The sequence below is a fragment of the Protopterus annectens genome, chromosome 9.part0 (assembly GCF_019279795.1).
Source record: "Protopterus annectens isolate FY-2018-M chromosome 9.part0, PAN1.0, whole genome shotgun sequence".
Classification (NCBI taxonomy): Eukaryota; Metazoa; Chordata; order Ceratodontiformes; family Protopteridae; genus Protopterus; species Protopterus annectens.
In genome coordinates this window covers 23,340,564-23,355,439 of record NC_056743.1, presented here as the reverse complement: position 1 = coordinate 23,355,439, position 14,876 = coordinate 23,340,564, and the positions used below count along the sequence as shown (strand labels likewise).

At 42.0% G+C, this 14,876-nt stretch overlaps 1 protein-coding gene across 1 annotated transcript in view; it reads left to right on the top strand.

Annotated features, from left to right (window-relative positions):
- The window catches only part of ZDHHC13 (zinc finger DHHC-type palmitoyltransferase 13), a 3,021,844-nt gene that overhangs the window by 986,658 nt on the left and 2,020,310 nt on the right, over positions 1–14,876 (top strand). Inside the window, exon 6 of the mRNA XM_044082531.1 lies at positions 11,243–11,307. Within this exon, the coding sequence (XP_043938466.1) occupies positions 11,243–11,307 (65 nt within the window). The remainder of the gene's footprint in view (positions 1–11,242; positions 11,308–14,876) is intronic.

The following is a 14,876-nucleotide window of genomic DNA, read 5'->3' as shown; positions in this document are numbered from 1 at the left end:
ACAATCTCAGATTCGACCATCATGTGGTAGCAATGGTCAGAAAAGCCTTTTGCTTGGTTCATCTCATAAGTAAAGGGATTGCATCCAGAAAAAAACGAGGTTATTACCTCCCTGTACTCCTCCCTCATTGGACCCATAATTGAGTATAATGGCCTGTTTGGTATGTACCTCTCCAAACACCTGCACCAACTGGAAAGACCACAGAAATACCTCAGAAAGAGAATCCATGGCCTCCAACACCTCTCCTATGCGGACAGGGTCAACTCACTATCACTTTACTCGGTATCATACATATTGCTCAGAGGTGATCTGTGTGTCGCCCACAAGGCAATATCGGACCCTGCCCTACTAGAGATGCTCCATATCCGTAAGGCTAATGCCTCATGCATTACCCACTCAAGAGGCCTAAATCTAATATGCGATATCAACAAAACCTGCTGGAGAGACAGGTTTGTCTCCCAGAGGCTGCCCCTTCTCTGGAATAGACTACCCATACATGTCAAACAGAGTACCTCGCTGACCCTCTTTAAGTGCAACCTTGATGAGTGGATGGGAAACCTCAAATTTTGTCCCAGGGGTTCCACCTCTTTCATTGACAGGAGTGACAGGTGCTGACTGAGGTTTCTTTTTTGTGGATAAACTCTTGGCTAGACTTGTAAGGCCCCCAGGGCCATTAGCCTAGTTAACCTCCTTATAATAAGTGTTGTGGTTTTCAGGGATACGGGGATATGTGTTAGTGGTGGATATCTTTATGGTAATGACACACTATATATGTAAACTTGCCTGTTTATGAAAGTAGCTTAGATTGGTGGGCTACCAGCTAGTAATTCTGATTTAGAATTTATTTTGAGGAGAAAACGAGGGAATATGTTGGGTAGCACGAAATGGATGGAGTGTAAAGAAGAAATATCTGTACAGAATCAGAAAAATATTTAAGTTAACAAGACTTTTTATTAACATTATTCCAAAGCTTTATTTGAACATAATAAAGAGGTATAGTTTGTGTGTGTGGTGATAAGTGGTATAAAATCTGTTAAAATGCTTGTGTATATTGTCCTTTTAATACAAATGTTTTGCGTAACCCTGTCATAAAATAACCTAGACCATAATGCACTATGATTTCTGAACAGTAGCCATTTGGATGAACTGATGCAGTTAAAATTCTGCTCCAGGAGTCCATATAAGCAAGACTGAAAGACATGGATGGGAATGATTCTCTTTGCTTTCCACTGATTTCCAGTATTTTTTTAAAGATTCAGAAGGACTCCCCAAAAATATTGGTGGTGACTCACATTTGGCCCAGGCAATAGCAGTTCTCACGTCTTTTGAAATTGGCCAAGGCATTTTACCAGAGACTTCCCCACAGACTGGATTTACTCAGACAAGAAAGGGGTTGTTTGATGCACCCTAACCTGAAACACTTGAGTTGACTGTCTTGGTGATGTCTTTTGATACCCTGTAGGCACCTTTTTTTTCAGAGGACATGCATCATCAGGTACTAAAGGAGGCTAAACAACTGTTACTAGAAAATCATCATGTATGTGTAAGTGGAAAAGATTTTCTAGTTAGTGTCATGCTAAGAACCAGGACCCTTTTAAGACCCAAATGCCTCTGGTTCTAGATTTTGTTTGACTTCTTATTCTCTGGCCTTTTTTATTTAACTGCCAGTAGTCATCTTTCAGCCTTTTTTACCTGTCTACCTTTAGCCTTCCACCCCCTCCCCCTTTTTACCAGTCCTGAAGTCACATAATTTTTTTGGGGGGTGGGTTGCATATATGCATCATGGAACTCATTAACAAAGACATTGGGAACCTCCAAACACTTGACCCAACCCAGTTCGGCTTTGTTAACTGCAGATCATGCCTACTAAACCTGGTTGACTTCTTCAAGACAGTTACCAAGGCCATAGATGAGGGGAAGGTGGTTCACACAGCCTACCTTGACCTCACCAAGGCTTTTGACACCATTCCCCACTCGGGAGTTATAGAAAAACTCACCAGCCTGAACATAATCCCCCACGTCACAAGATAGGTTGCCAACTGGCTTACAGACAGAACCCACACTGTAAGAATAGCGAGCTCCAGGTCCGACTCTAAACCAGTCACAAGTGGTGTCCCACAAGGCTTGGTCCTGGGACCCCTACTGTTCAGCATATACTTCTCAGAAGTACAGGCAAACACAGGAGGACTATAGCTAACCAAGTTTGCCGATGACTGCAAACTGGGAGCCATAATCGACTCTCTGACTGATATGGACATTCTCCAAAAGGGCCTTACTGAGACGGACACCTGGTGTCAAAGTCATGGTTTCAAGCTTAATGCCAAAAAATGCATAGTCATCCCATTTGGGAAAAACAAAACATACATGAATTACCACATAGGTGGCAGCCCCCTTAATACAAAAGAGGTAATTAGAGATCTGGGGACTGAGGTAAATAGTAATCTCTCCTTTGACAATCATATTGCCAAAGTAGTTAGGAATTCCTTCTATGTAGCCCATCTAATTACTAAAGGGTTTGCATCTAAAAATAAAGAGGTTATAGTGCCCCTCTACTCATCACTCATCAGACCCATCATAGAGTACAATGCCCCATTTGGGATGTACCTCACAAGACACTTCCAACAGTTGGAAAGACCACAAAAGTACGTCACCAAGAGGATTACTGGCCTCAAACACGTGTCCTATACAGCTCAACTGGAAAAACTCCGGCTGTACTCAGTGGCATTTCTCTTACTCAGAGGTGATTTCTGCCTGACTTACAAAGCCGTGTCCAACTCAGAATTGATGGACATGCTCCACCTAAAGAAATCCAAGTCACTGTGAGACACTCACTCTAGTGAGCTAAACCTCGCCACAACAATAAATAGAACATGCTGGAGGGATAGATTCCTGTCACAGAGACTCCCCATGCTTTGGATCAAAATTTCTATTAGGCAGAGCCCCCACACTAACACTCTTCAAGAGAAACCTTGACGAGTGGATGGGTAACAGAAAATACACCCCTGGGATCACTTCATTGGCTCTTCTTGACAGAGACTCAGTTAATTAATCAGCAAAAGTTGACACACTCTGGCTAGGTTTATAAATGCCCGCGGGCAGATAGCCTAGCACCTACCTATGAACTTATGTCCACCTAGAAAACAGGTGACTCCTTTGTGAAATCTTAACTTTCTGCTTGGAAAAACTACGACTTCTTGCATGCGAACCAACTTATCTGGCTAATACGAAGTTCTTGACTTGGAAAACTATGTTACTAATTGCTTTGTCTTCTGCAAGAAGTGAATCTGAGGTACAGGCTATTATGGTGAGTCGACCCTACCTCATTTTCTGCAAACATAGGGTTTCTTTGAGAACAAATCCTTATTTTATGCCTAAAATGGTTTTAAAGTTTACATTGAGCCAATCTGTTAATCTCATTGTATTCTTTCTAGAACCTAAAAATGAGGGAGAAGGAATCTTACATACTCTGGATATCCATAGAGAGCTCAGATACCATTTGGCAGAACAAAATCTTTCAGGAAGGCCAAGCAGCTTATTGCTTCCTGTGAAGATAAGAAAAAGGAATAACCATTATCAAACTGGACAGTTTGTGGATGGTGGCTTCATGCTGCTACTTTCTGCTATTCTCACCATAACAAGTTACTTCCAAGGTCAGGGTTCATTCTACTAGGACCTTCCTTCTTCTGTGGCTTTTTGGAAAGAGGTGGACTCTAGAAGTATTCTAAAGATAACAACTTGGTCATCTGTAGATACTTTTAAAAATCATTACAAACTGGGCTCCTTTTCCAGGTGTAGAACTAGCTTTGCTAGGACCATTCTACAAGGCCTCCTGGATTATTTTTTTCTCCACCCTATATAATCTTTTAAACTTTCATAATTTACCCATACAGCTTAGAGGACTGCAATAGTGACCAGCACAAACAGCCAAAGAGTAGGTCAAATGTACCAAAATGAAAACAAAATAAATAAAGAAGGAAATACACCACAAGAAGTATTTGACAAAATTTTTGATCCTATTAGAAGAACTTCATCAGAATAAAATACTTCCCTATAAAACAAGCTTAAATATGCTAAAGTAAAGTAGGTCTGTCAGGAAGAGTTAATGCTTCAACCTATCAGACCTTCTCTTCAAAACCAGAACAAGAGAGACAAAATCATTTAAACCAGATCAGAGTTTAAAAGGATTTGCCATGACAATTCCCCACAGAGTAAGGTAGTTTGCCAGTCTCCCTGCTGTTTTGGAAGACTTTTTCCAAGAAAAAAAAAGTAAACTTTTTAAAATACTTAGAAGAACTTGAATGTTTAAAGTATTGTTTTTATCACCAGTTGTGATGGAAGATGTAACAGCACGGGCTACATGCACCGCACTTGCTCAAATGGCCAAAGAAATATGGAGTGACCATCCTGTGTTCAAAAGATGTACCAATATTGTTCAATGACTTGTATACAAAAGATGATATGGTGCCAGATTTATTATGACCAGGAAAAGTACCAGAAATCCTGGCTCAGTTGTTCTTAACTACAGAGTGTCTGCCACCAGCATCCAAGGAATGATGCAAGACCATTGATAACTTGTGGTCAAATAGAATTCCTGTCCTGGGGGTGTTGGATAAAGGTTTTCTCAAGATGGGTGCATAATGACTTCCTCTAATAAATTGCTAGGGTAAGCATGATCAAGAAACATATTTTTAGGCAAAATACTTTCCTTAACCTGTTCATCCTCAGATACAATTCAGGAAAGACAGATACATGAAAGAATGAGCAATATGAAAATGGAAGTAGTAGCTGGAACAAGTGCCCCTCTTGTGTTATGTGTGACTCGTATAAATATACATCAAGGAAAGAAATACCTACATAATGAATCTTAAAAGAGAAATCCAAAAAAGAAGTAGCAGGAACAAGGTATGGAAAAATGTGTTAAGTATGTCCAAGTCTGCATAGCAAACAGTAAAAATGCCATTCAGGAATCAAATATTAAACAAATGAAGGGGAAGAAGTTATTGCTGCTTAGAAACAAGTGCTCTCAGTGGCATAAAACCAGATTGGTAAAAGGTAGAGCACAGGCTGCCCCGTGGCCACTCTAGAGGATTGCTTAAATTATTCATTGTCAAATGTAAAAAATGTCTTGCTTAGAACCAAGTCCATCATAATATAAATGGTGTTGATATCGAGTGGCGACACTGGTGTTTTAGCTGAAGTGTCACAAAACCTTTCCACTACAATAGTGATCTAATGTTGAACATAAGTAAACCACCTGTACACCCACCGGTACAGTAGATGTAAACCACCTGTACACCCACCAGTACAGTAGATGTAGACCACCTGTACACCCACCAGTACAGTAGATGTAGACCACCTGTACACCCACCAGTACAGTAGATGTAGACCACCTGTACACCCACCAGTACAGTAGATGTAGACCACCTGTACACCCACCAGTACAGTAGATGTAAACCACCTGTACACCCACCAGTACAGTAGATGTAAACCACCTGCACACCAACCAGAATAGTAGATGTAAACCACCTGTACACCCACCAGTACAGTAGATGTAAACCACCTGTACACCCAGCAGTACAGTAGATGTAGACCACCTGTATACCCACCAGTACAGTAGATGTAAACCACCTGTACACCCCGCAGTACAGTAGATGTAAACCACCTGTACACCCACCAGTACAGTAGATGTCCCAATAGGTCACTGTTGCAGTAGCTGTCCTTTCCCTCCACCACCCCCCTCTTGGTTCTGCTTTAGGTTTATTGCCAGGGCAAGATGTAACCTGTACAGCTTAGACTACTGGAGCAGTAATATGTTAGAACATCTGCTGCCATACACAACTGTATGTTCCCATGCGCTACAAAGAAATGAAAGAACACCATGCAGGTATTTTTAATATATTGCTTTTCTGTGAGGTCCTAGGTGTCATCGATTGCACACACATTGTCATGAAGGCCCCACCTGGGATGCAGAGAAAACAGCATACCAGTTGTAAAAGATTTCACTCCACCATCTGCCAGGTGCTTAGCAATACAGAAGGTGTAATATACAGTGTGTCATTGTGGCATCCAATTAGTACCCAGAATTCCCACACTAAGCACGCATTGCAGTGGAGCAGTACAACAGTGTCCGTAGGAGGGAAGGGTGAGTGCCTGCCACATTACCTATGTGTGACAGCCTTTCTGGTCACAGACTGCACCAGGCTGTGGCTGCTGTTATCATAAGGCTCAAATATTTCTCTGACATCAGGTATGCCAGCATCCATGACAGAGGACCCAGATACGAAAACATCTGTGAGAATAGACAGACATGAGTGCATCAGTAACATTACCAGATTACAGTGGTATTACAGCTGTAACACAAAATATCATGCAAAACATACAGGCCTTACACCTTGTGATGGCTGACTTAGCAGCTGTCTGTAAGAATTAAATGACTGTACTGAGTATGGGCCCAGTTTTGGCTGTGGCATGTTGCAGAACATGATATATGTAAGAGGATAACAAGTCCTCCACTGGGTGTGAGAGGAATCGCACACAGATGCCTCCTCCCTGTCAATTAGGAATGACTGTGTAGGATGACCTGTAGCTATGCAGTCTTGTTTAAAGCAAGTTGCCTTGTTTTAGACATGATTGATTGTTGGTGGCCTGTGGTATATTTGATCTAGCAATCTCTTATGGCCACTGACAGAGTTTGCCTGTGCAATAAGGTCCAGCCAGACTCATTTGTAGAAGGCCAGGTCATTCCTGTCCTGGCCATGTTTATGGAGTGCCTACAACAAAATGTCTTGTTTTTGCCTAGGAAGAAATCTCCATCTTTTTCCTTCCCTTAGAACTACTCTGGCCTGTAAATGTGAAGATAGAGAGAGAGCGCGAGATATATGGATAGATAGATAGACAGACAGACATATGGAAAGCTGATGGCCTGTCATATCCACTGCTCCCTTATTACAGCTCCCCCCACCGTGCAGTTCAGAGTTAGCATAGACTGTGCAACAGTTGATCCACAGAAGCATAGGCATGCTGAGCCTAGCACAGGGATCATGCAGTGGTGTAGCACTTGATGCATACCTTTGCAAAAAGTGACACAGACACACACACACACACACACACACACACACACGTTGCATGGCTCATAACTCCTACTGTCTTGTGTTCCTGTGATGTTTGAGTGCACATGCTGCCATGCTGTGCAGTCTACAAAAATACTAATTGATACAGCATGGTAAGGTACGCACCTGGACTCTACAGCAATGTAAAAGCCTCCTCCCAGCCCATTGTGTGCATAACTAAAGCAGGATGCAGAAGGTGCTGCTTAATGACCCTTCCCCCATGTGCATTTCTCTGATGTCTGTCCCATTGTGTACATAACTAAAGCAGGATGCACAAGGTGCTGCTTGATGACCCTTACCCATGTGCATTTCTCTGATGTCTGTCCTTGGTATAGCTGAGGTACAGAGCACACTGTACTTCTGTACTTTGTGTTCCTGATGTACAGAGCACACTATCCTTCTGTACTTTGTGTTCCTGATGTACAGAGCACACTATCCTTCTGTACTTTGTGTTCCTGATGTACAGAGCACACTGTACTTCTATACTTTGTGTTCCTGATGTACAGAGCACACTATCCTTCTGTACTTTGTGTTCCTGATGTACAGAGCACACTGTACTTCTATACTTTGTGTTCCTGATGTACAGAGCACACTATCCTTCTGTACTTTGTGTTCCTGATGTACAGAGCACACTGTACTTCTATACTTTGTGTTCCTGATGTACAGAGCACACTATCCTTCTGTACTTTGTGTTCCTGATGTACAGAGCACACTATCCTTCTGTACTTTGTGTTCCTGATGTACAGAGCACACTATCCTTCTGTACTTTGTGTTCCTGATGTACAGAGCACACTATCCTTCTGTACTTTGTGTTCCTGATGTACAGAGCACACTATCCTTCTGTACTTTGTGTTCCTGCTGTTAGAGAAGCATGAATGAGTTGTTCTTTATTTCCTCACCAGCACACAATTTTAAATCCTGATCTCCCAAGAGCACACTGAGCTGCACAAAGTGTGCACCAGTCTTCAGGTGGTGGTCTGCTTATGTCAGTGGTAGGTATGCCATTGAAATGTACAGCATACTTAATATTCCATACATTTTATTAAGCACCATACAGAGTACCTACAGTCAAGAATCAAGTGCCTAGGAGTAGTAAATACCTGACAGATTATGCACAAGGCGCAACACATGTATGAACCTTGCTTCTTGTAGAAAATGTTCTAAACCCCACACTGTATTACAAACTTTCATACTATGTATAAGATATATTTAATACATCCCAAACTTACACGGACAATCCAGCTGTGAATGTCAAGCTTTATGAATCTCCAGCTAAGTGGCAGAGTTACACAGATTGTAGGAATGTTATCGTGTGAGCAGCAGATTCCTGAGTCCCTTGCTGGTAGCAGAGCTGCATAGTGTGTAGGAGAATTACAACAATCAGTACCATTTTCTATAGATTTCCAGCCCAGAACCAGATCCACATCATGTAACTGACTCACTGTGGGAGTGTGATGCTATAGGAATTCCTGTCTGACCACCAGAGCAATACGATTCCCAGGCTGAATACTACATTTCTAGTATGTAATGAGTTTAGACTATCCACATTAAGCCTTATCAATCTCCACATAAGTAAAGAAGTTACATGCAATTGGACTCCCAAGTACCAAGTTATATGAATTTCAGACAGAGAACAACATTTGATGTAAGTATTAATCTCTTTAAATACATTCACAGCTTGTAATTCATAAAATGTGTTACTCGAGCGTGTAATTCCATGTAACTGTGGTACTTACATTGATCAGAGAATGTTTATATCAGTCTGTGAATCCACAGCTAAATGCAGTGTACTTGCAGTGCATCAACCTTTTACAGTGAGTACCAGTTGGAATGGCAGATTTACAGTGTATTACAACACTGTGATTATCACGCTCTGTGAATCCTCATGTAAGTACCAAAGTTACATAGTCTGTACCTGAGTTACACAGCCACTCAGCTCTGTAGAGTGAGTACCAATTGGAATGGCAGATTTACCTTGTGTCACAAACACTGTAATTATCGCACTCTGTGAATCCCCATATAAGTACCAGAGTTACACTGTCACCAAGACATATGCATTGAGTACCAATCGGAATGGCAGATTTACAGTGTGTCACAAACTTACACTGGAATTATTACAGTCTGTGAATCCCCATGTAAGTACCAGAGTTAACTGTCACACTGCCTTATACAGTGAGTACCAGTCGGAATGGCAGATTTACAGTGTGTCACAAACTTACACTGTGATTAACAAGCTCTGTAAATCCCCATGTAAGAACCAGAGTTACATAGTCTGTACCCAAGTTACACTGCTACTCAGCTATGTAGAGGGAGTACCAATCAGAGTGGCAGATTTACAGTGTCACAAACCTACACTGTGGTTATTACAGTATGTGAATCCCCATGTAAGTACCAGAGTTACATAGTCTGTACCCAAGTTACACTGCTACTCAGCTATGTAGAGTGAGTACCAATCAGAATGACAGATTTACCGTGTGTCACAAACTTACACTGTGATTATCACACTCTGTGAATCCCTGTGTAAGTACCAGGGTTACACTGTCACCCAGCCTTATACAGTAAGTACCAATCGGAATGGCAGATTTACAGTGTGTCACAAACTTACACTGTGATTATCACACTCTGTGAATCCCTGTGAAAGTACCAGGGTTACACTGTCACCCAGCATTATACAATGAGTACCAACCAGAATGGAAGATTTACGGTGTCACAAACTTATACTGTGATTATCAAGCTCTGTAAATCTCCATGTAAGTACCAGAGTTACATAGTCTGTACCTGAGTTGTACTGCCACTCAGCTATATACAGTGCTTACCAATCGGAGTGGCAGATTTACAGTGTGTCACAAACTTACACTGTGATTATCACAGTCTGTGAATCCCCATGTAAGTACCAGTTACACTGTCAGCCAGCTTTATACAGTGAGTACCAATCAGAATGTACAGTGTGTCACAAACTTGCACTATGATTATTACACTCTGTGAATCCCCATGTAAGTACCAGAGTTACATAGTCTGTACCCGAGTTGTACTGCCACTCAGCTATATACAGTGCTTACCAATCGGAATGGCAGATTTACAGTGTCACAAACTTACACTGTGATTAACGCAGTCTGTGAATCCCCATGTAAGTACCAGAGTTACACTGTCAGCCAGCCTTATACAGTAAGTACCAATCAGAATGAAAGATTTACAGTGTGTCACAAACTTACACTATGATTTTTACACACTGTGAATCCCCATGTAAGTACCAGAGTTACACTGTCAGCCAGCCTTATACAGTGAGTACCAATCGGAATGGTAGATTTATGGTGTGTCACAAACTTACATTATGATTATCATAGTCTGTGAATCTCCATGTAAGTACCAGAGTTACACTATCAACCAGCCTTGTACAGTGAGTACCAATCGGAATGGCAGATTTACAGTGTGTCACACAAACTGATTATCACACTCTGTGAATCCCCATGCAAGTACCAGAGTTACATTGTCACCAAGCCTTATACAGTGAGTACCAATCGGAATGGCAGATTTACGGTGTGTCACAAACTTACATTGTGATTATCATAGTCTGTGAATCTCCATGTAAGTACCAGAGTTACTCTATCAACCAGCCTTGTACAGTGAGTACCAATCGGAATGGCAGATTTACAGTGTGTCACAAAAACTGATTATCACACTCTGTGAATCCCCATGTAAGTACCAGAGTTACATTGTCACCAAGCCTTATACAGTGAGTACCAATTGGAATGGTAGGTTTATGGTGTGTCACAAACTTGCACTGTGATTATCACACTCTTTGAATCCCTGTGTAAGTACTAGAGTTACACTGTCACTGCCAAGCTTTATTAATCCCCTTTTAAGTACCAGTTTGACAGTTTGTACTATAGCTTACACGTTTTAGGAGTTCTGTGCTAAATACCAGATTTACAGTTGCAGTTTATTCTTCCTTGCTCTTTTAAAGTAATAAAGACTTGCGTCGTCAGTGTTCACTTTATGACTGAATTGATATTTAATCCTGAAAGCAAATGTTTAGTATTTATTTAATGACAGAATTAGCATTAAATGCTGAAAATAATTTTTTTGTTACTGTAAATGAAAACCATTTCGCAGCATTGCTTCTTTCCACATAGGACATAGACATGGTAGATGTGAATGGATTAACATCGCTGATGATCTCATCCAGCAAGATAATTGGGTAAGCAGTGTCTTCTATTTTAGTGAACCATTTACTGTATGGCTAGAAGCCAGAAGAACCTTTTAAGTAGCTTGTGACACAAGTTGTCATTGTTGCAGAAGTATAAGCTATATGTGACATATCCTGCCATGGACATGACAACAAGTTAGATTCTAAACCTTTAGGCACCTTCCATGCCCCCTAACCACTGTACAGTTCAAGGAGAGCTGTTGAAGTGCTTTCTTCCTTGTGGGCTTTCAGTGATCAACTGTGGCCTAACACATCTTCAAGACTAGGCAGGTAAGTGTCCCATTGGGGACTACTTTCCATTTTATCAATTTTTTTGAGGAAGAGTTTTTCTTTTCTGTCAAAATTTGTTGCTAGGGGTTAGGGCTATTGCTTTTGGTGGTGGTCACTAAAATATTTTACTTCAGAAATATTTTAGTCTGAAGGTAAGACCGACTTACCAAGACTCTCCACCACTTTATTGTCAGACACATTTTTCATTCCTGGCACCTCAGTAGTTCCCTACCTGATCTGGAAGAAGCAAACAGTTGTACAGACGGCTTCCATTGAGCCCTGGCTTCCTCTAATTCCTTGACCAGTGATGAGTGACTCATCTCTGGCCATATCAGTTTTTTGGACCATTCATCAATTTCTCTGTGTCCCCTCTGGTGCTGTTCCTCAGGAAGCAGTTAAGGACCGAAAGATGATCACAACCCCTGTGGCTGTTCAGCTGTCCTCTTTGGGCACAGGAGAACCACCGTTGTCAGCATTGGAGGAGGGAGTGGGTGTTCCTTTGTGATACCAATGTGAGGAGCTTGATTTCTGGAGAAGGGCCCCTTCTTCAGGATGCTGTTTTTCTTGGGGGGGGGGGGGTTCCTAGGAAAAGGAAGCATAGTGTTAGTCATTTTTCTTCACTTCTGTCACATAAGGCAGGGATGGAAGATTTGCTGTATTTTTGCTAAATGTTTGTTTAAATATTTTCTTTTTACATTTTGAGTTTTCCCTTCATTTAAAAAGGAAACAATTTTTCCTCTGTCCATAGGTAGGTACTAGGCTATTGGCCCATATTGGCCTAGCCAAACGGTACCCTGGCTTTTGCCACCCGAGAAAATTATTTTCCTGTGCCCCTGTCAAGCAGAGCCACAGAAGTGATCCCCATCTCCAATCCAATCATCAAGATTTTTCTTAGAGTGCTAATGAGGAGCTTTGTTTTATATAGTTAGGTAGTTTGTTCCAGTGTATGGGAAGTCTCTGGGACATGAATCTATCCCTCTAGCATGTTCTGTTTATTGTGGTGACAAGGTTTAGGTCCCTAGAGCATGCAGCTTGGAGGGATTGGGATTTCTTTACGTGGAGCATGTGCAGGAGTTCTGATTTTTAGTCTGAGGGACAGGAATTACACTTGGACTGTGTTTCATCTGAAAATGATGAGAGCTTTTTTTTCATTTTTCATTTGAAAGGTTGTTTTTTCCTAAAATTGTTGCAGAATGAAGGAATATTTCACTGGGAAAAGGAAATACCAGAGGTCCACCAAACATATTATAATTTCTCACTATAGAGTTTCATCAACCTTCAGTTGTTCCTCCATTCTTCCTGTTTTGCCAATCTTCGATGATGCCTTCCTTCCAGCCAGCAATTTGCCTGACAAGTAATCTGACCGATACCTGAGTAGGGGCAACATGTGCTGTTTATCTGACTTCTTAGAGATAATGAAATTGTCAGGTTGTAGTCAATGTACAGAAGCAAATCAGACTGCAAATACAGGTGGCTAAAGAAGACGTCTTCCTTCCAGTCTTGTCCAGCCAGGTTTCCAAAGTTTTTCAGTCCCCAGTCTGACGTGGCTGCTGAAGTGTGGGCCATAAAAGTGACGTCTGCACGCACCAGCCCTCAGAAATTGTCAGTTGCCATCCATATGCCAGGTGCTCCTGTTGCTCACATACATCAAATCTCAAATTTTCAGATAAGTACCTCATTGGGGAACTCTTTGGTCCTACAGTTTAGTTTGTTCATGTCATCCAGAAAAGGCAAGTGTAACGGTGGTCAGTAGATTTCCCACAAAGACAAACCCAGCCAGTGTCTCTTTTGTTTAGGCAAGGAACACGACCACGTGTACTGTATGATTTGTAAGTCCTTTGTCCCTAAGACCTTACTTCGTCCTCTTCAGGCCTTGAACTTGTATTTAGAAAATCAGAGACTAAAACAAATAATGTTAGGGATTGAAGCCATGCAAGACATCCCATGTGAACCGCCAAAGAGGCCCAAGACCCTGTGGCCTACTTCTTCTGCTGCGCCATTACAAGCCACCCCTCAGCCTGTGACCCACGTAGGCCTGGCCGAGGACCCAGCATCCACCAGCACTGATATAGTGGGTACCTCAGAGGATGTTGCACAGTCAAGAGTCCATAGAGGCTACACCGGCATCGTTGGTAAACACCGGGGAAACCAGTGTTCACTCAGGGTTCATCGAATTCTCCCTCCGCCATCCCTGCTCCTAAACCGAACCCTCCAGCTACCCAGACACCTGAAAGGCCTCTTAAGAAAAAACAGGAATCCAAACATCTATCATTCCCTGCTGAACAGCCTACCAATTGGCAATTTTTTAGCCAGAACTTGTTTAATGCTTTCATGGCCCTTAGGCCAGAGACAACCATGACCACTTCTGTGCCTCCCTTCCTCAGCCCTAGGCCTATTATCCCTGGAAATAGGCCTGAACATTTGGAAGAGGATGAGTTCTCTGATTCTTCAGAAGACTCACACTCTTATTCTTCACAGATTTTTTGCCCCCCTGGATTATGGATCCCCAGAGGAAGGCCCTATTGAATCACATTCTTCTGTGGAAGACTTAACTTTTGGGGAAACTATCAATAAAATGAGAGATTTTTTCAAATGGGAATCTTTAGATATGACTGAAGTACAGAAAAGATTCTATGACCTGATCCAAATGGACACTCCTAGTCCAACTGCAATCCCTCCTACTTACCCAGCCTTCCTAGATGCCTATGCCTCTGCCTCCATAAACCCAGATTCGCAACCTCCAGCCCCTCACAGGGCTGACCGACTCTACAAAGCACCTCAGACTGAGAAATTCTTGATTAAATGTCCTCCAGCTGACCCAGCTACTTTCACCATTTCAACAGATAAAGCTTCCAAGCTCCTACCTACTACTACTATTTTGCCTGCTGATAAGGACAGCAAGACCATGGAGAGGTTGAGGAAGAACATCTATACTTCTGCCACCTTGTCCTTCAGAGTAACTAACTACCAAATGCATATGACTAAATATTTACTAGCACTGCTAGACAAGGCATCTAAGGAACTAGCTGACATCCCAGAATGTGCAGCAAAAACCTCTTTGTCTTCCCTGCTCGCTCTTACTGCTCAGGTTAGTAGACATTCTCTGAGACTCAGCTATGATGCCTCAGCCAGGTCAGCTGCATCAGCTTCTGCACTCAGAAGGCATGACTTTAAGGCAAAGGTTATTGATGCTCCCTTAGACCAGACAGCTCTGTTTGGTGAAAAAGTGGCTGAACTCTTCAAGTCCTTACAACAAAAAGGCAAGGAATTACAGGATCTTAAACACCTGT